Raw genomic sequence first — 25,859 nt, forward strand, 5'->3', positions numbered from 1 at the left:
AAGCAGCAGTAAACAACTACTGAATAAAGACATGTAAATCTTGAAATACCCAGGCTCTTATGCAGTCAAGAATGGGCAATTTTGGGAGGGCATGATTGTTTGGGGTTTTTTTTTTGCCTTTTTTTGCTTTTTGGTTCACACTGGACGATGCTGAGGGTGTGACTGAGTACTCTGACTCTGCTCTGGAATTATTTCTGACAATGCTTGAAGGATCATATGGAATGCTAGGGATCAAACCCAGGTTGGTCGCATACAAGGCAAACGCCCTACCCCACTATACTATCGCTCCAGGCAAGAGATGACTGGTTTTAGGGGTTAGCGATACAGTACAGTACTTAAGCCATTTGCCTTGTTAACAGTTTTCCCTGGTCCTGCATTTGGTACCCCCCAAGTACCACTAGATGTAATCTAGAACATAGCCAAGTGTGGACCCAAAACAAACAAAAACAACGAAAAGTTTTGTGCCCCCCCCCACGTGAATTTAGATACTTCTTTTTCGGTGTTATTAAAATAAGTACTTTTTTTAAAAGGTAATGTTGTAACTCAAGCATTATTTCATGTATTAAAAAGGACCTGGTATGAGGAAGAAACAGAAACTGATGCCACAGTCAATTATACTGTCAATCACCATAATCAGAATATTCTCTGCTCAAATTAATACCTCATTCCCAATATTTATAATCTTTTAAAATTCAACACTACTCTATCTAGGGTTGGAGCAATAGTACAGCTGCTCAGGTGCTTGCCTTGCACACAGCCAAACTGGGCTTGATCCCCAGGATCACATATGGTCCCTTGAGCTGTGCTAGAGGTGATCCTTGAGTACAAAGTCAGGAGGAACCCCTAAGCACCTCTGAGTGCTGATAAAAAAGAAAACAAAACAAAGACTATTGCAAGAAGCCTATTTTAAAAGCACTATTTTTAAAGGTTGGGAGTTGGATCTCCATTGGCTGTTAAGGGAATAATCCTAGCTCTGTGCTCAGGAGATCATATGTGGTGCCAGAGATACCAACCAGGGTCTGGAGATTGCAAGGCAAATGTCTTAACCCTTACACTATCTCTCCGAAGCTAAAATCAATTATTTTTTAAGAAAAAATTTTAGCAGCAAAATTTTATTTTAAAATGAAAGTTACTTCCTAAAGCAAGTAATCAGGGACTGAAGAGGACTCAGTCCCTGGCACTACGTGATCCTCAGAGCACTGATGCAGAAGTTAGACCCTAAAAATTGTTGGGCGTGACCCCAAAACCAAACCAAAAAAACAAAATGCATCCATCAACTTCAAATTGGCATTTGTTTTCATTTGTACCAAAAATTTGATAAATTGGTCTTTTTTAGGAGAGTGGGAGTGTAGATTTGGCTACATCTGGCAGTGCTCAGGGGACCATATTACAGTGCCAGAGATTGACCCATGGCCAACTGCATACCAGGCAAACACTTGAAGCCCTGTACCATCTAACCAGCCCTGCTAAATGGTAATTAAAAACAGTTTCACAGATAAAAATTAGTGGTTTAAGTGCATTTGATTTAAATGTCAGTGGTTATCCAAGAATGGTGTTTCATGAGAAACTTTGTCATTATACAATTGTTTCAATACAATGACATATGTACTACAGCCATTTTTATGTGATAAAGCTAATTTATTTCAAGAGGAAAGAGGAATCAAATATATATATATGACAAACAAATATATATATTTGATTCCTCTTTCCTCTTGAAATATATATATATATATACACATTTTTTTTGCTTAAAAAAATCTACTTAGGGGGCACCTGTCATGCAAATGCCAATCTAGTTCAATACCTGGCACCACAGATGGTGCCCTGAGCAGAGTCCAGAGAGATCTCTGAGAGCATAGAGACAGGATAAGCTCTCAGTGTAAGCTGGATGTGGCACCCCACCAAAAAAGGAAACAAAAAGAAAAAATATATATACTTATATCTCAGATGCAGAACAGAAGCTAGAAGAGGGCAAACATGAACATGCAAAGAACAGGCTATTACAAACTCTGGGCAAGAGAGACTAAATCAATTGGACCAAGATGGCAAAGAACAAAATATACAAATGTGAGCGTTATCAAATAGGTAGATTTAGAACCTCAAACGAGAGGGAAGAAGAAAACTGACTTCCATATATCTGGCTTGGGTAACTACACTTCCACACAAATGAATCAGGAGCATCCAGAAAAAGACTAGGCTTAGGAAAGAAGGACAGAGTCTTGTGTACAAACTCAGTTTGAGTATTTACAAAAGGAAAACACTGTTAATATATAGGTCTTGAGCTAAGAGCTAACTTTGATGCATATATAGATTTGAAGTCAAAACATTTAGCTAGGAAGTAAACCAGAAGTAATTAGAGTATAAATATCAAGCGATTTTTTTTTGGGGCGAGGGTTTAGAGTTACACAGATAGATAATGCTCAGGGCTTACTCCTAGCTTTCAGCTGAGGGGCACCAGGGACTGTATAGGATGAGATGATAGAAACTGATCTCAGATCAGCCACATGCAAGGCAAGTGCTTACCTGCTGACTGTCTCACCAGGCCCCTGTCAAGTGATTTTAGAAAGGTACATCAAAGGTGGGGTGAATACTATCAACTAAGTCAAGTAAGATAAAGACAAGAAACTGTTGGATTTAGCACAAAGTTTTTGAAGGTCACTGGTGACCTTACTAAAGTTGTTTAAACCTTGGTAAGAGCAGGACACATACTACAGGAAATTAAGAGTGAATAGAAAATGGGGCCAGAGAGATAGGACAACGCCTCACACATCAATCCCCAGCATCCCATATTGTTCTTCAAGCACACCAGGAGTAAACCCTGAGCACCATCTAATGCAGACAAAGACTGAATAGGAAGTCAGGAAACAAAACAATGCTTACACAACTCAGGGCAGTCAGGACCTTAAGTTTGAGAAAAGAGGAAACTATTTAGAAGGGTTGTCAGAAGGCTGATGGAATCTGGACATATTGTCATAAGGGTGGGAGAGGTACTAGTCTATTTTTGAAACCTAATGAAAAGGGGCTGGAGCGATAGCACAGCAGGTAGGGCGTTTGCTTTGCACGTGGCCAACCCGGGTTCGATTGCCAGCATCCCATATGGTCATCCGAGCACCGCCAGGGTAGCTCCTTAGTGCAAAACCAGGAGCAACTCCTGAGCATTGCTGGGTGTGACCCAAAAAGCAAAAATAAATAAATAAATAAATAAATAAATAAATAATAATAATAATAATAAAATAAAATCTAATGAAAAGAAATCAGTTAAACATGCTGTAGGAAAAAGAGTTCAGGGTTTTTTCAAGGTTTAATCTAGACACCATAAAAATCTTAGGTTTTGCAATCAAACTCCTCTTACATCCCAAAACTAAAACCTCAGAATTCTTTCATTTGTAAAGCGGTTCTTTTTTTGTAAAGGTACCTCTATTCATATGTACAAACATGAAATATTCATCTGATAAGGTGACCATGATTTGATTATAGAGTTTTATGCACATACTGTGAATAAGGTTTTGCTAAAACCTGTTAGAACATTTTGACCTGCTTAGCTAATAGGTTAAAATTAAGATTTTATCAAACAAATGACATCTGAATGCACATGAAAATTTATAATTCATTAAAGTTTGTTTGTTTTTGGGGCTGGAGTGATAGCACAGCGGGTAGGGCGTTTGCCTTGCACTCGGCCGACCCGGGTTCAAATCCCAGCATCCCATATGGTCCCCTGAGCACCGCCAGGAGTAATTCCTGAGTGCAGAGCCAGGAGTAGCCCCTGAGCATCGCCAGGTGTAGCCCCTGAGCATCGCCAGGTGTGACCCAAAAACCAAAAAAACAAAAAACAAACAAAAAAAAAAGTTTGTTTTTTTTTTTTTCTTTTTGGGTCACACCTGGCAATGCACAGGGGTTATTCCTGGCTCTGCACTCAGGATTTACTCCTGGCGGTGCTCAGGGAACCATATGGGATGCTGGGAATCAAACCTGGGTCGGCCGCGTGCAAGGCAAACGCCCTACCCGCTGTGCTATTGCTCCAGCCCCTAAAGTTTGTCTTTATAACGACCTTTAGAAAAACTTGAAGGCAGCTGGAGTTATTATATCTAAAATACTCATTAAATTTTATCAACCTGGTAAACAGTTTTCTTGAGTTTTAAGCATTTACCACAGATTTGTAACAAGTGATCTTGAGATATCACTCATAAATGCCTTTTCCACTGATACACAAAAAAGCACAAATATGCAGATAATTTATATAAATATGCAAATATGCACAGATATTAGTATAAAAATATTAATTTTCCACAAGTAAAAAACTCAAACACATTATGACTTCTATCTCAATAGAATTAACCGGAGTACAAAAATTACAGTAGTACAGTGATCCCAGAAAAGCCTAGAAATTTAGTTCAATATTTCTAAACTAAAAAAAGTTAAGACTACTCAATTCTCACCTATTTTATCCTTAGAGAAATATTCCATACCCATCCAAAGACATTGTTAAGTCGGAGATGTAAATGAGTATTTGAAATCATTATTTATGTTTATAAGAACTTTTGTATTTCAAATCTCATAAAGACAGCAAACATTTTTCTAATATAAAACTTTTTTGACAAAACTCACAAAAATAGCCTCCAAAGTAATATCAAACAAAAATATTCTCTAAGGGCTTTTGAAAATCTAATTACCAATGTCAGAATCAAATCTTCACAACCAGTATCAATACAAAATTTATTTCTTATAGTCTAAGCCTGCCCTGCAAATGCTTAATAACTGAAAATAGGATTAAGTGGAAAAGGTGCTCCTCCATGGTAAACTCATGACATTCCTACTCTCTTTATCAAGTTTATGATCAAAGAATAAAAAGGAGAAACAATGTTTATGGCCCACTAACACTACATAATTATTTAACACTTGTACGATTCCACTACATGCAATTTGCTTACCATATTACAAGCAAAAAGCACTATCATAGTGTTTTATATAATGTTTTAAAAGATCTTTTTGATTATTGTAAATCAAGACTCACACTTCATGAAAAGCACAGCACCATTATTACAATTTGGGAATATCTATAATGTAATACAGCAGTTTAGCCTTACTTCTGCAGTACAGGTCTATAATGACTAAGCCAGGTAGGCCCTGGCTTATCAAATTTTAATTTATTTTATACCATACCCAATTTTTTCCTTTTTTATTTTTAAATAAAGTACATTTCAGTTTACAAATATATTATTATTTTTAAAATAACTATTCCAAAAAAATTAGGATGATTCAGCAAGTAAATCTTAAATCCAAGAGCAAGGAATGCAGCAGATTTTCTCTAAGCAACCAAAAATCTCACTCAATAAAATCTACCTGTATGGCCAAAGAAAAAGAAATAGTCATTTCTACTAAGTAATCCAATGAAGTACATGATAGGGAATTGATCATTTGAAAAAGAATTTAAAGTAACTATCATATAATTCACTGGTTATCTTCTATAATTTTGCCTTTATTTTTCAATACATAAAAAGTGTCCTGATTCACTTTTTAAATGTTCATAATTTCCATGCATTTTAAGAATATACTATCCTTACAAAGATTTCCACCTTTAAAAAATTTTTTACTTATTACCTGCTAACAATAGGTAACACAGCTTGCCTCTGCTTTTCACTCTAATGTGTACTCACATCTTGAATAAAACATTATGATTTTTTATGAAATTAGCAGCTGTAGTAAGAGCACTAATTATTATTTTCTATTTTGCAGCCATAATTTCCAATTTTACAGAAAGATCTTTTACCCTCTTTGTTTAAGATTTCAGAGTTTTTTTTCCTGGGGGGTGGAGAACAGGGAAAATGCATTCTAATAGGGACATCAATTAAAAGTATTAGCAAAATTAAAAGACACCTTTTTTCAATATCTGGCAATATCAGACACTAAAAAATGATAATCTGAAAGAAAAATAAAAAGCAAAATTAGACTGTCACAGTTCACACCCTGAAAATGTGGCCTATTTACCCTGAAAACATATAATCTCTAAATAATTACAGATAAAATACATAAATCACATTTAATATTTAGTCTTTAAGTCTTGATTTTTGCCACAATATCCCATTGTCATTTCATTTCAAAATCATATTTCAGGGAAAGAAAAAAAGCCTTCATCCTGATATTCTAAAAATAGACTCCTATGGTCTCTTTTACAAGAAACAATTAGGCTTGGTTACAAGTCCAGCCATACCAGCCACATTTTCAACATCTAAAATTCTTATTTAACCTCAATTTTGGTAAACAAAATGACAACTAAATATACCAAAAAGAAAATTCTTACCTATATGCTGCATTTTCTTTCAAATACAAAATGGTTAGACTCCCCTTCTACTTAATCAGTACAGTGTCTGAGCATTTTTCAGTCTGACTTGCAAATATTTGCTTTCCCTCTTAGTGCACAGCATCCGCAGGGTTATACAGCACTACTTACATTCTCTTCCACATAAAAATCAGACATTACATGAAAGGAAAAGAAAGACAGCCCATTTCAAAGCATCTGGCAAACCTCCATTGGCAACCTGCCAAGCCTCTGCTAAACCTTCCTGTCTTTCCGAGCATGCTCACTTAAGACCAACACCATGTTACTATGGCAACTCTGTAGGCAGCCTGTAAGTATGAACCGCCATTCTGATTTCAGAGTGCAAAAAATCAAATACTGCAGGGGAAGTAAGAAGAGAAAAATACTGCATACCCTTTATTACATACGATACACTCAATTTTATTCCATAAATTCAAATCTTTATCTATAAAACAGGAAAACAAGTATTCCACATTTTCCAAGCAAAAATTTTCCATGCTCAGCTAGGTATTCCTTTTTAGTAAAATCTCTTTGTCTTGCTATTAAAACCTTTACCTCATAACAACCAAAAATATACTGAAAAATTTATTCTATTTCACAAAACATCGAATTGACGGCGGTATTCATGTAATCAATTATGTGGTACTTCATGGATGACTTCCTACAGTTATATATAAATGATACAGTAATATTCTAAAGAAAATTGTTTTTATAATTTAGTAAACTGAACTGAAATATTCCTTGGATTTGAACAGAATTCTTTAATCAATGTTATTATTAAGATACTGTGTAAGGTCTGAAAGAGGTGAAGTTTCGAAGACAGAGCACTAGAATGTACTAAAATCTCTGTACACCATATCTGAGTTTAGGAAAAGTAGTTAATCTTTCTGAACTTCACTTTTCTCACCTGTAAATTAAAATATGGGTTTTTTCATTTAGTAGCAATTTAAACTTGTAAACACATCTTTAAAATTACATACATAAATGTCCAAGTTTTGTTCTTTCTTCCTCAAAGGACACTAAAAGAACCCGTTTCTACTTGTTGATTATTTGATCTTAAAAGTACTTTCTCGCAATCTTTTTTATGAAAAGAAAGAAGAACAGGCAATCTTTGCAACCCCTAAACCCACTAAAACTTACTTCTGATTTACCCACTAACATAGAAAGTAAGGAAAATTTGTAATCTCCCAAATCAAGTTGTAACAGAAAAGGCAGAAACAAATGGCATTACAATACAATGGTACTTTTTTTTTACTTGAAAGTATTTTCGTATGCTACAAGCATGAAATTATGCTTACCACATCTTCTTCTTCTTTTTTGGTCTCCTTTTCCTTCTCCTCTTCATTTTCCCCTGTTGGACTATCTTCATCATCACTACTGGATGACTCAAGGATTTCATTTATATCCATTTTCCAGCTATCAGGAACAACTCTACTTTTCATGAAGATGCTTGCTTTCTGTAGCCCTAAAAGAAAAAAATGTCCTTCAGAAGTTATGGTATTAGTCCACAGACTAGCATACTACTCACTATCAAAGGACCTGATTTACTGCCAACGTCTACAATGATGCAGTAAGAACTGAACCTATTTTATAATTTATAAGGTCATACTGTTCATTATTACTGTAGGAAATACTGTTAGAAATTTTAAATGTAAAACATGAAAAGTTAAACTTACTAAAAATTTCCAAATATTTTACTTAGACATAAAAAAAAGACACGAGGGGGCCGGAGTGACAATACAGCGGGTAGGGCACTTGCCTTGCACGCGGCTGGCCGACCAGGGTTTGATTCCCGGCATCCCATATGGTCCCCTGAGCCCCGCCAGGAGTGATCCCTGAGTGCAGAGCCAGGACTAACCCCTGAGTATCACCGGGTGCAGCCCAAAAAACAAAACAAAACAAACAAAAAAAAGACATCAAATAGGAGTAAACATGGGGTCCAATTGACAGTACAGCGGTAGGGCACTTGTCTTTCAGGCGGCCAACCTGGGTTCCATCCCCAGTATGCCATAGAGTTCCCCCCCCAAGTCCCACCAGGAATGATCCCTGAGCTCTGAACCAGGAATAAGACCTGAGCACCGCCATGGGTGGCCCCCAAAACAAACAAAACAAACAACAACAACAAAAATGAAACCCACCACACATATACAGACAAAAAGAACTTTGTCCTATACTAAGTTCTTCCCTGGCTGGGGAGTTTCTTTCTCTTCTACTTTCCAATAAGCCTTTCTATTTCCAACACTGAAAAAAAAAAGTAAATATATACTATAAACTGTTAAAATAGCACAGAGAAATATTCAGTCTTGCTTTTTCAGCCTCCATTTATAATTCAGAGTCACATCATCAAATAATTAATTGATTCTTCTTTGATAATTTTACCTGGCTTAGCAGAGAGTTCAGAATCAGGTAAACTGAGAATGTCTACTTCCTTGATGTCTTTTCTTGCTATAGAATAACTATGAAGAAGAGGAAGGGAACCATTATTAAATAAAATTCATTGCTTAAATAGTCTATGTTAGCAAAGAGATAAATGTAATCCTCTAAATGAAAATTATTTTCCCTATAAAATGTTTTTATTTTTTTTAAATGTTTTTAAATGATCCATTATCCTAATTAATTAAGGACAGGAGATAATACAGGCAGGCAACTCTACTACTTTAATTGTAATGATTCAGTACTCAAAGAATACTACTTTCAGAGTTTCATCTATTTCAGTGCATGCAGTATGAGGTAGCTTATATCAGCACCATGTTTTTCTTATAAAAGAACAGAACTATATTTTGATCTTTAACTTTGTTAATGTGTTAGAAAGTAACTAAAATATATTTTTCATTGTAAGATACAGTATAACATTACATTATTTAATAATAATTATAGCCATTTATATATTTTAAAGTTTCTTTGCAGGGCTAGGGTTGAACCCAGTGGCCTCACACAAGTGAGGCATGCACTCGACTAATGAGCCACATCTCCAATCAATGCAATGTATTTTTAACATTGTTTCCCATTTTCATTTAGATCCTATGCTTTATAATACTGTAATGGTTTCAGGCATACAGTGTTCCACACCACAACCACCACCGTCAGCATCCCTCCACGTATGTCTCAAGATCACCTTCCAGCTACCCACCCTTGTCTATATATTTTTCTGTAAACAAAATCTGAAGTTAAAGAAAATTTAAAACTTTGGTTATCAATTTTTAAAAAGTCAACATAATTACTACCATACTACAAATCATACTAAAAAGTAAATTCATAGTTCATGATATATATGAATGTATACATAAATATGTATGTGTTATATATACACATATATATGGTAAAAATATAGAACTTTTAGGATAGGAATATAGAGCTCAAAGACAGAGCAAATGCCTTGTACATGCAAAGCTCAGGCTTAGGTCCTGGGCAAAACACACACAAAGAAAGACCTTTTATAATTAAAAATAAATCAATACTATGCTTCATATGCTTCATTAAACTTTTAAAATACTACGCTCATATCATATTCAGCTTTTTAAAGCTTTATCTGTTTAAAATAACCTGTATTACAAAAAGGCTAACATATCAGACAACAACTTCTCAATTCATGAAATAATTAAACTTTTCAAAATAGTCTTGGAGAGGGAGGAGTCTTATCATTGTGATTCCACATTTATTTCACCCATGTAACACGATTACGGGATTCATTACTCACAATTTAGAATCAATAAATGATCGAACTAAACACTGGTCTTTTTTCACTGTGATATCATCATTACAGCTGGGAGATATTACCTAAAATATAGAAGAAAAAATTATTTACTCCTATTTCCTTACTCAAATAAATATCTTTTAAAAGAATAATTCTGAATCCAATAATTCTGACACTTCTCAGAATTACACAAGAAATAGCTTTTTGTCAATAGGTTTCATTACTAATAAATTACTTCAAAGAGCCACTCTATATTTTTTATTTAGTATATTGGTTTATACAGCCATTCGACTATAAAATAAATAACAAGATATAAATTGCACTGTAAACACACTTTTAAAAAAATTAGGTCTTATTCTGGGCTAAATATTTATCATCTGTTATCCAAAATATAAAATGACATGATGAAAATTTGGCATATTTAATTCTTATATTTTAAAATGTTCACTTGAATTAGGGATGGAGTAGTGTTTGGGCTCAGAGGTAGAGCACTGCCTTGCGTGTGTCAGGACCTGGGTACAATTCTTTGCAATGCATGGTCCCCAGCGCCAATTTGCAGAAAATAAAGACACATCTATGTCATCTTCCTTACCACAGAGTGTACAGTTTCCAGTAATTAAAACAGAGGAATTCTTTGATAAATTACCTTCTTTTGATTTCTAAGAATAACAGATGTCTTAATATTTATTTTTTAAAAGACTATTTTTTATAGAACTTATTATGTTTTTAAATTAAAGTCTACTGTGTTCTTTACACTGACTATATAGAAAGAGGAGGCATAGTCTATAATCCCACCCCATATACATCCCAACCTAAGCCCTCTGACTGGTCTATACTGTGAATGGGGGAACATGGAGGGTTGGAAATTAATCAGTTTCTGTTTCCTCTAGGCAAAGCCTGGGTGTGGGTGGATTCAGGCCATAGTTTTTTTTTTTTTCTTCCCCCTATTTAGACCAGAGAGTGACTAAAAAAATATTTTTTTAATAATAATAAAGTCTACAAATAAGGTACTGAATTGTACCTGCACTTTATGGTCACTAACACTGGCACCCTTCCACTAAACACCTACATAAAACGGAAATGTTAGGTATCTTTATTGACCAACACAGGAGCAGTGAACCAAATGGGCAGGAACACATGAACCACAACCAGCATAACTGAGGAAATAAATTTTTAGATTGTAAATTGTTCTGAAACTTAAAACTATACAAAGCTCCTGACTCTGGTGAAGGGGCCTATGCAACTGTGCCCTACAGCAGTTGTAACCTTTGACACCTAGAGACTAGCACCAGTCCTACCCATCCACAGCACCGCAGCTCTAACCCAGGAGACTGTCAGTCTTTGGACACCTGTGGACTGGCACCAGTTCCTGGACTGTGATTTTAGAAAGCTACTCTGAAGCCCTGGTGACAACTGACTTAGCAGTGCTACGCCTGAAGATCAGGTGGCAGGCCTAGTAAAGATGCTGTTCAGGGGGCTGGAGCAATAGCACAGAGGGTAGGGCGTTTGCCTTGCATGAGGCCGACCCGGGTTGGATTCCCAGCATCCCATATGGTCCCCCGAGCACCGCCAGGAGTAATTCCAGAGCTTACTCCTGGCTGTGCACTCATAAATCACCTCTGGCTGACTTGGAGGACCATATGGGACACCACGGACTGAACCTGGGCCTGCCACATGCAAGGCCAAGTGTCCTACCCACTGTACAATTGCTCTGGCCCTACTATTTTTTTTTTTTTAAACAAGTGTTGTGTCCCTTTTGAGAAGAGTCTGGGGCCACTCTCAAAGATGCTAGGAGTACCAGGGCCACAACTAGTAGTTCTGGGATTGGGAAGGCACAGGTGGTAGAATTCAAGAGCTCAGACATGCCAAGTATACGCCTACCATTGGAGCTATCTCCCTGGTCCCCATTTAAAATTCTTGGTAAATGTGTTAGCTGTCTTAACAACAAAGGGAACACCATATGTTCATTTGGTGCTGGTACCTATTGGACTAATACTCAATTATATCAGCCCTCAAAGAGGTAACAGTGTAATGGAGGAGTAAACACAAAAAATAAACAAAACAAAGAAAAAAGGGGAAATACGCACAGAAATGCCAATAGCCATAAAACATAAAAACACCTAGGAGTAGAATTTTATCCAGTGGTTTCTAAACTTAGCTGACCTGCAGCTGCCTTTTCAGGAAAAAATAATTCAGCAGGCCCATGGAAATCTACCTTAAGTGAATAAACAGAAACCGCACCCCAATTGCACCCAAGACTATTCCCAGCCCATTGTCCCACAGGATGTAGTTACCACCCACTTTGGGAAATATTGATTCAACCCAACACCTGGACAAAAATAGGTATTTCAGCAAAGGTATCAGAGTAGTAAGCACAGCTCAAGGATTAAATACCTCACCTGTGAACTATGCTAAAGATCTCCAAATTGATTCTTGCCACACCCAGTCTTTCCAACAACTCATCCAACATAACACTGCCTCATTAACATTGCTAAATGCATAACTCAAATGTCAGTCTTTTGCAAAATTCTGTGGAAAATTATGTTAAGAATCCTTAGGTGGACTCTTTATCTTTTGAGGGGAAGGGAAAATGAGTGAGAGGTGTTAGTCCACACCTGGCAGTTCTAAGGGGACTACACAGTGCAGGAGATTGAACCAGATCACTGGCAAGTAAAGCAAGAACTTAGCCCCGGTATGCTCTGTTTAGTCTAAGATGAATTTTTTTTGACCACTCCCAGCAGTACTCAAGGCTGACACCTGGCTCTGAACTTGGAGATCACTCCTGGAGGGCTCAGGGCACTAACATGAGATGCCAGGGATTGAACCTGGGTTAGTCGCATCCAAGTCATACACCCTACTTGCTGTACTATCATTCCAGCCCCTAAGTTGAAGTTTTAAAGCCCCTTTTACCCTAGATCCAAATTATCTTCCAGATCTTACTTCCTAATACTCTTCAAGTCTAAAACTTACCCAAAATGATACTGAAGTCAGTTCCAGGACAAGCACTTTGCTTCTCTGCTTTAAATTATTATCTCATTTACTCTAAGAAAGTTCTGTTGAAACAGTGCTTAATAACTTTGTATTATTCAAGGATCAGTTAAAAAGCACGGGTTTTATCAAAAGTTCTCTGAATTTTTTTCAAATAAACATAATCTCTCAGGACAGGAGTCATATTTTTGAATATTCAGTTTTATATTACATTATGTACTACTTGGATTATTCTCTATGTTAAACTATAAAATAAAATCAAGATTGGTGTCTTACTCATATTTTATCTTCTATATCACCCACAAATAAATCTGTCAAATAATGAAGGAATCTGTTAAAAATAAATCTATTGGGCTGGAGTGATAGCACAGCGGGTAGGGCGTTTGCCTTGCACGCAGCAGACCTGGGTTCGATTCCCAGCATCCCATATGGTCCCCCAAGCACCACCAGGAGTAATTCCTGAGTGCATGAGACAGGAGTGACCCCTGTGCATCGCCAGGTGTGACCCCAAAACAAAAAAAAACCCAAAAATAAAAAAATAAAAATAAATCTCTTGGCAAATTACAACCTAAATATTCTGAATTCAAACCTATTTACTTGTCTACCTGTAACTGAAAAATTCAAACAACTATCCATGGGTTCAGGAAGATGGCTCACAGAACTAGGTGTATACTTTGTTTTGAGGCAGACACAAGTTTGACTTCTGACACTTTTAGGTCACCTGAGCACCACTGGGAATGAATCCAGAGCAAGTTGATAGTACTAACCCCTAAGTACTATGCAGTGGCCCGGAAAACAAAAGAAATTCCAATTGAAAAAAGAACTATGGGGCTGGAGTGATAGCACAGCGCGTAGGGCATTTGCCTTGCACTCGGCCGACCCAGGTTCGATTCCCAGCATCCCATATGGTCCCCCGAGCATGGCCAAGGGTGGTTCCTGAGTGCAGAGCCAGGAGTAACCCCTGTGCATTGCCAGGTGTGACCCAAAAAAGCAAAAAAAGAACTATGATCAGAATTTTTCTATATAAAGAATTACTATAGATGTGGCTGGAGTGATAGCACAGCAGGTAGGGAATTTGCCTTGCACGCAGCCGACCCGGGTTCGATTCCCAGCATCCCATATGGTCCCCTGAGTGCAGAGCCAGGACTGAGCCCTGTGCATCACTTGGTGTGACCCCAAAAGCCAAAAAATAAATATTTTTTTTAAAAGAATTACTGTAGATAAAGTAAATTTATTACCTAGGAATTAAATAATTTACTTGCACAAAGAAACCTAAAAGCAAGGCCTCTGTTCTTGAAAATTATGTGTAGTCAGGCTGTCATCTCCAGTGTGAGTATCCCCAGGAGTGGCCTTTCAGGTCTGCCATCAACTCTGCTGGCTGTGGCCATATTAAAGATAAAAACTGAGTGATTAGGGGAGACTGCAGAAAAGTTGGGACCTGGACTGCTTTCCGAGATATTTAGGAAAGGAGAAGGGAAGGATAGATATTTACCAAGTACTACTAATCTCATGATATGATGTTTTATCTACCCCTTTTCCTTATTCCTTCCCATATAGGCACAAATTACTTCTTTTTCTACCGAGCTACCTAAACTTTACCATTCCCACAGTCTAGGTATTTGTTCCTTTATCAATATTCCCTGTACCCAAGTGTCCATACCAAAAATAGTTTTTAGTTTTGACTTTTTTTTTCGGGGGGAGGGGGTGGTTACTGGGGCTACACCTAGTGATACTCAAGGGTTACTACTTCCGGCTCTACACTCAGGAATTACTCCTGGGAGTGCTCAGAGGACCCTGGGAAGCTGGGTATCAAACCTGGATTGGCTGATGTAAGGCCACTGTACTATCTCATTCTATCCATTGTACTATCTCTCCAACCCCAGTATACCAGAAGTTTTTTAATAACACATGATATGTAATTACTTATAATATCTTAAGGGATGTCTAGTAAGCTTCTTGAGGGCAACGTGTTACAAATCTCTTCTTTCAAAGGAACTCAGAACAAAGATGAATTCATTGTAAGTCCTCAAGAGACATCAACTGATTTAAAGCAGAGCAAAGACTTGGAGGAGGCAAGTACCGTATGTAGGCAGTTGTCAAAAAAACATGAATATGGGCTGGAGAGACAGTACAGTGGATAGAGAACCTGCCTTGCATAAAATTATCAATAGAAATTAAGCACTGGAGCAATAGTACAGCAAGCAGGTCACTGACCTTTCACATGGCCAACCCAGGTTCAACCCCTGGCATCCCATATGGTCCCCCAAGCACCACCAGGAGTAATTCCTGAGTATATAACCACAGAATAACCCCTGAGCTAGCTAAGTGCCAAAATAAATAAATAAATAAATATGGGCCAGAGAGAATACAGGAGGTAAGGTGTTGCCTTGTATGCTGCTATGGCAGCAGTAATACTAGTTCAAATACATGGCAGGCCCACATGTGGTCCTCTGAGCACTACCAAGGGTCACTCATGAGCACAAAGCCAGGAACTGTCTATGAGTACTGTCAGGTATGACCCATCACTACCCCTTCCTGAAATTCTCCTGTCAAAAATAAAAAATAAAAACCTGAATTAAAAAAAAAAAAAGCTTACAGTGAAAATAGGAAACAGTAAGCTAAGGATGGCCTCAAATACCCATCTAAGGATGCGAAATTAATCTCTAAGACAGTTTATGAGATTTGATTTATTTCTTTATAAGAGAATGGGATCATCCCAATTATATCAATATTTTTAAATAATTCAAAAGTTACTTCAAGAAAATTAGTATGAATTTAGTAAAGAAAAAATTCAGGAATCGGGGCCGGAGCGATAGCACAGCAGGTAGGGCGTTTGCCTTGCACGCGGCTGACCCGGGTTCGATCCCCGGCATCCCATATGGTCCCCCAAGCACCGCCAGGAGTAATTCCTGAGTGCAAAGCCAGGAGTAACCCCTGAACATCGCTGGGTGTGACCCAAAAAGCAAAAAAAAAAAAAAAAAAAAATTCAGGAATCAAGTTAAGGGAACATGAAGGTAGTTACCATAGGTCAAGTATAAAATGGGTAAAGAGTAAAGAGACCACTAGATATACTTTGAAGAAAACCTGAAAGATTCCCCAAAATGATCGGTAATAAAGAACTTCAGGGTTGGAGCAATAGGACAGCAAGCAGCGTGCTGGCCCTTCAAGCTGCCAGCCCGAGTTTGATCTCCAGCTCCCCACCTGGTCCCCAAACCCTCCAGGAGCGATCCCTGAGCACAGAGTCAGGTGTAAACCCTGAGCACCGCCAGGTGTGACCTGAAACCAAACACTTTTTAAAAATCAAAAATAACCAAAAAATAAATTAACAAAAGAAGAAGAGATAGTACAGTGAGCGGGGTGCTTGCTCAGTGACCGGGATTCAACCCCTGGCACCCCATTAAGGTCCCCAAAGACCTGCCAAGACTCATTCCTGAGCTCAGAGCCAGAAGTAAATTTTGAGCACAGCTAAGAGTGGAAAAAGAAAATTATAATAAAAAAATAAAACCAAAAATAAAAGAAATTAAGTATGTGAGACCTGAGTAGGATCCAACATTGCAATGAACTCAAAATTAAATTTGTGTAATACTTTCAGAATATTTTGTATACCTAAGAAAAAAATCTTTGTTAAGGATTAGAGAGAAAGCACAGGGGATTAAGGAACCTATCTTGCATGTAGCTAATTTTGGTTCAATCCCTAACACCACGTATAATCCCTCAAACACAGTCAGCAATCACCCCTGAGCACAGAGCCTGAAATAACTCCTGAGTACCATTGGGTATAGCACAAAAAACAAAATTCTGTGTCAAATAAGTATTTCAAATAGTTGATTAAAGGGCCAGAGTGATTACATAGCAGATAGGGCATTTGACTTGCACATGACCAACCCTAGTTTGATCCCTGGCCAGGAGTAATTCCTGAGTGCAGAGCCAGGAGCATCACTGGCCCAAAAACAGTAAATAAATAAGATTTTTTAAAAAATATTCAGCTAACTCTGAAAAGAACCCTTACTTACCAAAGCAGGATACCATTCAGTCTTCTCAGATGTAGACATCACACTTACAACTTTTCCTAATAACTCATCATTAAGACGTCTCTTATCTTCATCTTCTTCTTCACTGCTTTCCTCCTCCTTTTCATCTTCAGTACTAAAAGTTAGAATAATTTTATCATGATCTTAACATCACTGAAACTGTCATAGTGTGAATTTCACACGTACAGTTCTATTTCTAATCTGGGATCCCTGCGGACAAGTATCTTCATTTTTTTTGGAATCACATACCTCCCTAGCTAAGAAGTACTCTTTAGTGGCCTACAGTAATTCTGAGTTCCCGTCAGTAGATCAATAAGGACTCAGGCTTGAGCTCTCATGCCAACTACTGGCTGGGACAGAAAAATCTTATGTCACTATCAAATGCATACTATTCCAAATACACTTATTTAGAAAATTGTCCGTCGACTTCTTATGTACAGGTTATGAAAACCTCATTAAAATAGGAGATCCTGCCTGAAGTATAGCTCAAGAAGCAGAGCATGTGTCTCACATGTGCCAGACCCTATTTTTGATCCCCAGTATTAAATGAACCCCAAACTGCTTGAATAGCAGCCCCCATCTGACAAAAGAAACCCAATCAAATTTGAAGGTTTATTTAAATAACCTATGTGGGTAGCTAAGCAATCAAACCCATAGTGAAAAACTGTCCACACAAAATCTGAAGTTAGTCTTCAAGCCTATGAGACTGATAAGTGTTCAAAAATGTCATTCTCATAAAAAACTAAAAAAAAAAAAAAAGGTAACTGCCTTTCTCCACAAAATGATGTACTTAATCTTGGAGGTAGTGTTATGAACAGGAGATGCTGTTAAGGCTTGTTATGAGGACAATCAGTGAAATTTTAATGATAAATTTCCTAAATTTTATAATCATCTTTTAGTTATGTAATAATGTCCTTATCTTTGGTAAGCATCGATTTTTTTTTCTTTTAAGCACCTAGCTGTACTCAGGCCTTATTCTGGCTCTCTGCTCAGGGTTCACTTCTTGCAGGGCTCAGGGTACAATTACATAATGTCAGGGATCCTACTTGGGTCAGCCACATGTAAAGCATATGCTTAACTCACTGTACTCTTGCCAGTCTAGGGTAAAGTATTTAGAAGTAAAAAGTCATAATGCTTGAACTTCCTTTCAAGTGATTCAATTAAAAGTACTGTTATTTTCTTTGAGATTACGTTTAAAGAGGGAATAAAAAATTCAATGTACCAAAATGTTAACAAACAGTAAATCTAAGTGACAAGTATTGGGAGTTCATTATATTATTTTTGTAGTTTTTTTAAATGCAAGGTTCTATAAGTAAAACCTATAAACTGAGTCAGGGAGATAGTGCAAAGCACTGGTGTTCACTTTTTTCATTTGGAAAGGCCCAAGAAGATCCCGTGCTCTACAAGGGATCTTTCCCATCAACACACTTGCAGCTCCTAAGCACTACCCAGTATGACCCAAAACAAAAACAAAGACCAAAATACATATTTTCACTTAAAACAGGAAAAATTTAAAGCATAGTTAAATGAAATAGAAAAATAGTATCAGGGGATTTGGCAAAATAACAAAATAAAAATAGTCCCTTTAAAAAATGGAGTTATGGGGGGCTGGAGCGACAGCACAGGGGGTAGGGTGTTTGCCTTGCATGAGGCCAATCCAGGTTCGATTCCCAGCATCCCATACAGTCCCCTGAGTACCACCAGAAGTAATTCCTTAGTGCAGAACCAGGAGTAACCCCTGTGCAATGCCGGGTGTGACCCAAAAAGAAAGAAAAAAAAAATGGAGTTGTGAAAAACTTAGTCCTATATAAATTCCTCTCCACATAGTGAGTTCCTTTACCTTTATCTTCTACTTTTCTTTTTTTTAACTTTTTTTTTCCTTTTGGGTCACACCTGGCGATGCACAGGGGTTAACTCCTGGCAGTGCTCGGGAGACCATGTGGGATGTTGGGAATCGAACCCGGGCCGGCCGCGTGCAAGGCAAATGCCCTATTTACTATGCTATCGCTCCAGCCCCCTCTCCTACTTTTCAATAAACTTTTCTGCTTTCTCAAAGTAGACCCTGAAAGTGCCTCCAATGCGGCATCGTTGGGAAGGACGAGTAAAGAGAGGCTTCTAAAATCTCAGGGCTAGAACGAATGGAGACATTACTAAGATCACTCGAGAAATTCGACAATCAACGGGATGATGATGACGATGAGGATGATGATGATGACTTTCTCAAAAAATAAAAGGTGTTGTGAAGATCACCTCAATGTAAAATATCTAACATAAGGATATAAGGTGCTACAAATTTAACCATCCTAGAAAAATCATTTCTTATTGTTGCAAGAACTAGAACATTGCTATATATGAAAAGACTCACATGGGAAGAGAAGACCTCCTTCCTCTGTTTGTCTTCTTTGCAATTACTGGTGTTCCGAAATGCTCTGGATTTGTTAATGGAAGTTGGTCAAGGGTCTGGTTAAGAAAAAGAAGAATTAAATCACATATGCCTCTAGTTAAATAGCTATTATTCAACCTACAAAGTTCATCTGTGTAATCTTACCTCACTCTCGGCAAAATGTCTCTCTCCTTTCAAGCAAAGTGAGGTGCGTCTCAGTGTTCTCTCATCACCATCATCAAACACTGTAATAAGCAAAAGATACTCAAAGGTTAGATGCGCTAAAATTAAGAATTTTACTGCTGAAAATGCTGTATTAACCTAGTGCTTATTATTTATTAAGAACCATTATTTTTAAGTTTTCAAAGCCCGTTAAAACGTATATCCTGCATTTTTAACTCTGTAGCTAACAAGAACAGGTTGCCCCTAACTGTCTAAGTCTCTCCATTCACATACTTGTTCTTTAGTTTTGTTGTACTATTTCTGGCAGAACTTAGGGGTCACTGCTGGTGGTGCTGGAGGAACATGCGGTGGTGCTTAGGATCAAACCTGAGCCTCCCACATACATGTATTTAGCCCTTCATTCTTTTGAAAATTTTCTATCCCTAAGAATGATATTCTTAACCTATTAGTGACCTGATAAAAGCATAAACACTGTATTCAGTCCTAGAAGAATAAATAAAATCGTGGTTTGTAAAAAGTTTTACGGTTGGGGCTGGAGCAATAGTACAGCAGGTAGGGCGTTTGCCTTGCACGCGGTCAACCCGGGTTCGATTCCCAGCATCCCATACGGTCCCCCGAGCACCAGGGGTAATTCCTGAGTGCAGAGCCAGGAGTAACCTCTGAGCAGAGCCGGGTGTGAACCAAAAAGGAAAAAAAAAAAAAGTCTAACGGTTTTTTTCCCATAATAGTTACCAAGGGAGTACCTAACTTCCAGAAACACTTTGACTACAGTAAAAGCATTGGCTGCCGAATTCTAAAGTTCTAAAATTCAATTTTTTTTTTCTGCTAGAAGATATAAAGTAGTTTAGGCAGGTTAAAATAAAGAACGATTTTTTTATTCTAAAAAATGCCATTATTAAATAGAAGATTTTTTAACTTTCTACACTTTTTTCATTTTTTTTTTTTTTTTTGGGTCACACATACTCCTGACTCTGCATTCAGGTGGTGGTGCACAGGAAACCACACGGGATGCTGAGGATCGAAACCAAGTAGGCTGACTGCCAGGCAAAATAGTACAGCTCTGTCTGCTGTACTATCACTTCAACCCGGTACAATTTTTTTTACTAGTTTTACATATCTGCCTATATGACTTCAATAATTTATAGGCTAATTTTTCAGAAATGTACTACTTTAACATCAAATAAAAGCCCTTAAAAAAACCTTTTTGTGAGGTAATACTAGTTCATAACATTATAAATTGCAGATGTACAGTATTACAACTGAACATTTGGGTTTTTTTGTTTGTTGGTTTGGTTTTTGTTTTATGGGTCACAGCTGGAGATGCTCTGGGGTTACTCCTGGCTCTGCACTCAGAATTACTCATAGTACTGATCAGGAGATCATATGGGATGCCAGGAATCGAACCCGGGTCTGCCGTGTACAAGGCAAACGTCCATCCACTGTACTATCGCTCTGGTCCATAACTGAACATTTGTATACACTATAACATGATGACCACCAAAAGTCAAGTTTCCATCATCACCATACAAATAATGTCCTTTACTTCTCTTATCTGCTCCCCAGTCCCTTTTGTAATCACCAGTCTGTTCGCTATAACTAAAAATTTGTTTTGTTTGCTTACTTTGACTCTATTTCTTATAGGAATGAACTCATACAGTAACTGGCATGCATGTGTAACAAATATAACATTCAGTAAAAATAAAATGGACTTGGGGCCAGAGAGATGTTATACTATGTACAGTGTCTGTCTTGTATGAAGCAATTCCAGGTTTGATTCCTGACACCCCATTTGTTCCCCTGAGACATGCCAGGACTGATCCCTGAGTCCTTAAAAGCCCACATTCTCCTTTCAACATGCATCATGCTTTTATTTCTTTACTTGCCTATTTCCACTCTAGAGAAGCCTGTGTCCCCTGCCTACTGTCCCCTGTCCCCTCTCTCTCCCTGCCCTCCCCCTCTCTTTTTTTTGTTTGTTTGTTTTGTTTTTTTGTTTTTGGGCCACACCATTGAGCTCTGTGTTCAAGTATCACTCCTGGTGGGGCTCTAGAACCATATGGGATGCCAGGGATCAAACCCTGGTTGGCTGAATGCAAGGCAAGTGCCCTACTCACTGTACTATCCTCTGGCCCTTCCTCTTTCTGCTTTCTTTCTTAAACACACTTCTCCTCACATCTTTCTAAATAAGTTTCAATAAAAACTTTCTTGCTTCTCAAAAAAAAAAACTTAATTTTTTAATAATTTCAGATGCTTTTTAATTCCTATTTTCCAGAACAGGCTAGTGTTAATTAATAAAGGAAAATTCATATATTACACTGACTTAATAGTACCATAAAAATCAGTTACCTTGCTAACTATATAACTGCAATCACATTTTGAAATAGAGAGGTCATTATATTAATACTTTTGCTGTCACAAATGTCACTTTTTTTTTTATGCTTAGAAACTATGTAAGAGCGCTCAATGTACATTAGACAGCTGTAGATAAATTGACAGTTTACTGAAAAATCTTTAACAAAAACTAAAGATTTTGAAGTCTTTTTTATGAAGGAAACAATACAGAGAAACTTAAAAGCTGCTTTTTCTTTTTTTTTTTCTTTTTTTTTTCTTTTTGGGTCACACCTGGCAATGCACAGGGGTTACTCCTGGATCTGCACTCAGGAATCACCCCTGGCCGTGCTCAGGGGACCATATGGGATGCTGGGATTCGAACATGGGTCGACCGCGTGCAAGGCAAACGCCCTACCCGCTGTGCTATTGCTCCAGCCCCTAAAAGCTTCTAATACATGTACCAATCAAGGAACCATAAGGATTCTACAAAACTATCAATGATGCAGAAATTAGTGACCAAGAACAATACCCTCCAAGAATTCTATCAATAATCTGCTCTTGTTTGGTTTGTAACAAAATTGTGATTCATGAGATCATCAAGTCTAATAAATACTTTTAAATTCAGAATAATCAGATTACCACACAGACTTAAAATAGTTCTTCACGTTAGCATTAATGTTTGTAAGTATAAAAAAGAATAAAATCTGGGGCTGGAGCAATAGCACAGCAGGTTGGGCATTTGCCTTGCACGCGGCCGACCTGGGTTCGATTCCCAGCATCCCATGTGGTCCCTTGAGCACCACCAGGAGTAATTCCTGAGTGCATGAGCCAGGAGTAACCCCTGTGCATCGCTGGGTGTGACCCAAAAAGCAGAAACATAATAATAAAAACAAAATCCATAAGGTGGATTTCTCCTGAGATGTCTTCTTAACCTGAGATGTGTACTTTCCTTCTTTCTTACTCTCCCTACTCCCCACCTGATATTTCTATGAAGCCTTTTTGTCAATTTAAAAGAAATAAAAGAAGAAACCTGTGAAATTTTTAGTTTTCTAGACTCAAGGAAACATGGTTTTAAAAGTACAAGTTTTGCATGACAGAGCCCCAGATTCTATCCTCGGACCACATGGCACAGTGAGCACCACTGGAAGCAAGCGCCCACTGCCAGTATAGTGCTGGTGGTAGCCCCCTGCACTTTTTGGGTGCAGTCCCAAAAACAAAACAAAAAGTTTCAATTTTCCCAAATGTCTACAATACCAAAGGTAGTGACATCAAACACCCACATAAAACTCATATCACACAAACATTTAAGTCGAGGTGTGATGATAAAAAATAGTAAGAATTAAAACCTATCAACAATGAAATTTATGCAGCAAAATATTTTACCCAGTATTTCATCAATCAATAGCAGCCCTAAATCAAGCTTTAAAGAGAAATCTCAACAACTTAAAATCCTTAGCCCTTGTTTTAATAATTACTTTGAAACAAATTATAGATTTTTGAAGGAAAAAATCATTTCCTTCTCCATACTTATTCATCGGTAGAAAAAGGGATTTCCCCAGAGGGTATTGTGCTTTAAATCATACCACAGTTTTACCCTGGGACCCTATTAACTCCAAGGTAACAAAGAGAAACATTTTGAGATTTTTAATTTATAAAATGGTACACAAAGGTATGTGATGAGTACTTTATGCAAGTTTGTTAAGCCATGCAACTTCCCAAGATTCTCTGAAAAACTGACAATGGATTTATTCACCGTGGCTTCCCAGATTATTAAAAGCCATGAAACAGTTTCATCTCTAAGAAGTTTTTCTACAACTTCCACAATAGAGGTTTCCTTTAATGAACACAAAATATATAGGCATTTGATTGGCATTTTAATAAGAACAAAATATGTGATGTAAATATTAAACCTAGCACATTTTTGGTTCATGATTTACACTACAGCAAGCCAGGAGGGAAAAAAAGTCAGACCAAATTCTATAGACTTTGCCAATTCTATAAAATGAATTACATTTTGCCAAAAATGTCTTTTTGGCAAAAAAAAAAAAAAAATGTAGCACTGTGTATAACAGAGTACTACAAAAGCAATCTTTCTTATTATATTGCATATGACATACTTAATTTGGGAAAATGATAAAGTTAAAACTCTAGGTGGCAAACAGACAATAAGGAAAGGCTAACAGAGGGACTGGAGGGATAGTATAGGTGTTACTGTCTTGCATGTGGCTGACTCCAGTTCGATCCCTAGCATGACATAATCCCCAGGAATTGCTGCTCCTAAGCACCACAGGATGAGTCCACTAGTGTGGCCCAAGTAATCCCTGTCATCCCTGGTACCACAGGGCCGAACAGTACCATGTCCTCAGGCCCTTGTACCGAACTGCTGGCCAGTTGGCCAAACATCATGGGATATGGCCACCCAAATCTAACCCTACACTGTTTGAAGGTGAAGGAACAAAAGTAATAGGAATTTTATCTAAGTACTAAATACAAAAGATTCCCTGCAAGGCAAAAATACTAAATTGTTTTTATCTATCAAAAATGTAATTGGGTATCACTTATCAAAAGCTTCTATCGTGCCCTAATCTTCAGATCAGCCCCAACTAAGTAAAACTATTCCCCTTTTACAGATTAAAAAAACAATCGGAAAATGAGAAATTAACCAATTATGTCACAATTAAGTAGAAAGGATTAAAGCAGAGGTATCAATTGAACATGGAGGAGGAAGTCAGTAATTCTGATTTTGGATAAAATTACTGTTTTACATAATGGAGTGAAAAAATATTAAAATTATCTTCATACCCTAACTAATACTTGTTACATAAAAATAATTCTGATAACTACAGAAGTTTCCTCAGTAGCTGAAATTAAAGAGTGAGGGAATCTTGACGTTTAAGACACCAATAGTCAAATGTATAATTACATTAACAGAATAGCACCAGAACACTAACTCTTATGGAAGACCATTTAAGCACAGATTAGGATACAGATTCCCAAACTTACTTGGCCTACTCCATCATTATGTATTGGTGTTCCCCCCCCCAAAATAAATTAACAGTGAGTTAAAAAGTCTATTCCACAGGAATGAATAGATTTCTTTGTGTCTACTCTATTTTTTTTTTCCTTAATGATTTTCATTAGACTAAGTCACCAGGGTCTGAATTTTTTTTTTTTTTTTGCTTTTTGGGTCACACCCGGCGATGCACAGGGGTTACTCTTGGTTCTACACTCAGGAATTACTCCTGACGGTGCTCAGGGGACCATATGGGATGCTGGGATTCGAACCTGGGTCGGCCGCGTGCAAGGCAAACACCTTACCCGCTGTGCTATCACTCCAGCCCCCAAGGGTCTGAAATTTTTGTGACTTGTTTTGGTCATAACAACATAAAAAACTAATTTAGGGGTCAGAGGTGTAACTCATTTGTAAAGTGCTCGCTTTGTATCTATGAGGGCCTGAGTTTACTGCCCTGTTCCTTAAAAAGAATTAAGTTAAAAGCCTTCTAAATCTGAGCTGGAACAATAGTATAGCAGGTAGGGCACTTGCCTTGCATATGGCCGACCTGGTTCAATACTTGGCATCCCATATTGTCCCTCAAGCCCATCAGGAGTGATCTCTAGTGCAAAGCCAAGAGTAAGCTCTGAGCACAGCGGGTTGTGGCTCGAGCACCAAAAACAAAACCAAAGACTTCTAAATCTGTATCACATTTTACAAGTCAGTCCTTTCACCAGGTTAATCTAAAGCTCCTGTGCTCTATTAACTAGGACTTAAAAATGAGATCTGATACAATTAATGTGGAAAATAAAATAAATTACAAATCTTGGGAAAATTCTGGATCTTATAAGCATTTTATAACAATATAAATGATCAAATAGATTTTAGTGTTTAACTTTCTGATGATGTATGCAGCTACAGTTAATTTCATATGTCAACTGGCC

The 25,859-nt window shown here is 37.5% G+C and overlaps 1 protein-coding gene and 1 non-coding gene across 3 annotated transcripts in view; one reads left to right on the forward strand and one right to left on the reverse strand.

The window, feature by feature from the left end:
* ARID4A (AT-rich interaction domain 4A) overlaps positions 1-25,859 on the reverse strand; it is a 71,709-nt gene that overhangs the window by 32,960 nt on the left and 12,890 nt on the right. For both annotated transcript variants that reach the window (XM_055131339.1, XM_055131340.1), the window contains exons 6-11: positions 19,578-19,657; positions 19,395-19,489; positions 17,012-17,144; positions 10,014-10,093; positions 8,696-8,772; positions 7,615-7,781 (exon numbers count right to left, since the gene is read on the reverse strand). In XM_055131339.1, coding sequence (XP_054987314.1) covers positions 7,615-7,781; positions 8,696-8,772; positions 10,014-10,093; positions 17,012-17,144; positions 19,395-19,489; positions 19,578-19,657 — 632 coding nt within the window. The remainder of the gene's footprint in view (positions 1-7,614; positions 7,782-8,695; positions 8,773-10,013; positions 10,094-17,011; positions 17,145-19,394; positions 19,490-19,577; positions 19,658-25,859) is intronic.
* Positions 10,730-10,865, forward strand: LOC129404031 (small nucleolar RNA SNORA51). Its single transcript, XR_008629641.1, has one exon. It is a non-coding gene; the product is annotated as a small nucleolar RNA SNORA51 (small nucleolar RNA).

The sequence above is a fragment of the Sorex araneus genome, chromosome 3, assembly GCF_027595985.1.
Source record: "Sorex araneus isolate mSorAra2 chromosome 3, mSorAra2.pri, whole genome shotgun sequence".
Lineage (NCBI taxonomy): Eukaryota > Metazoa > Chordata > Mammalia > Eulipotyphla > Soricidae > Sorex > Sorex araneus.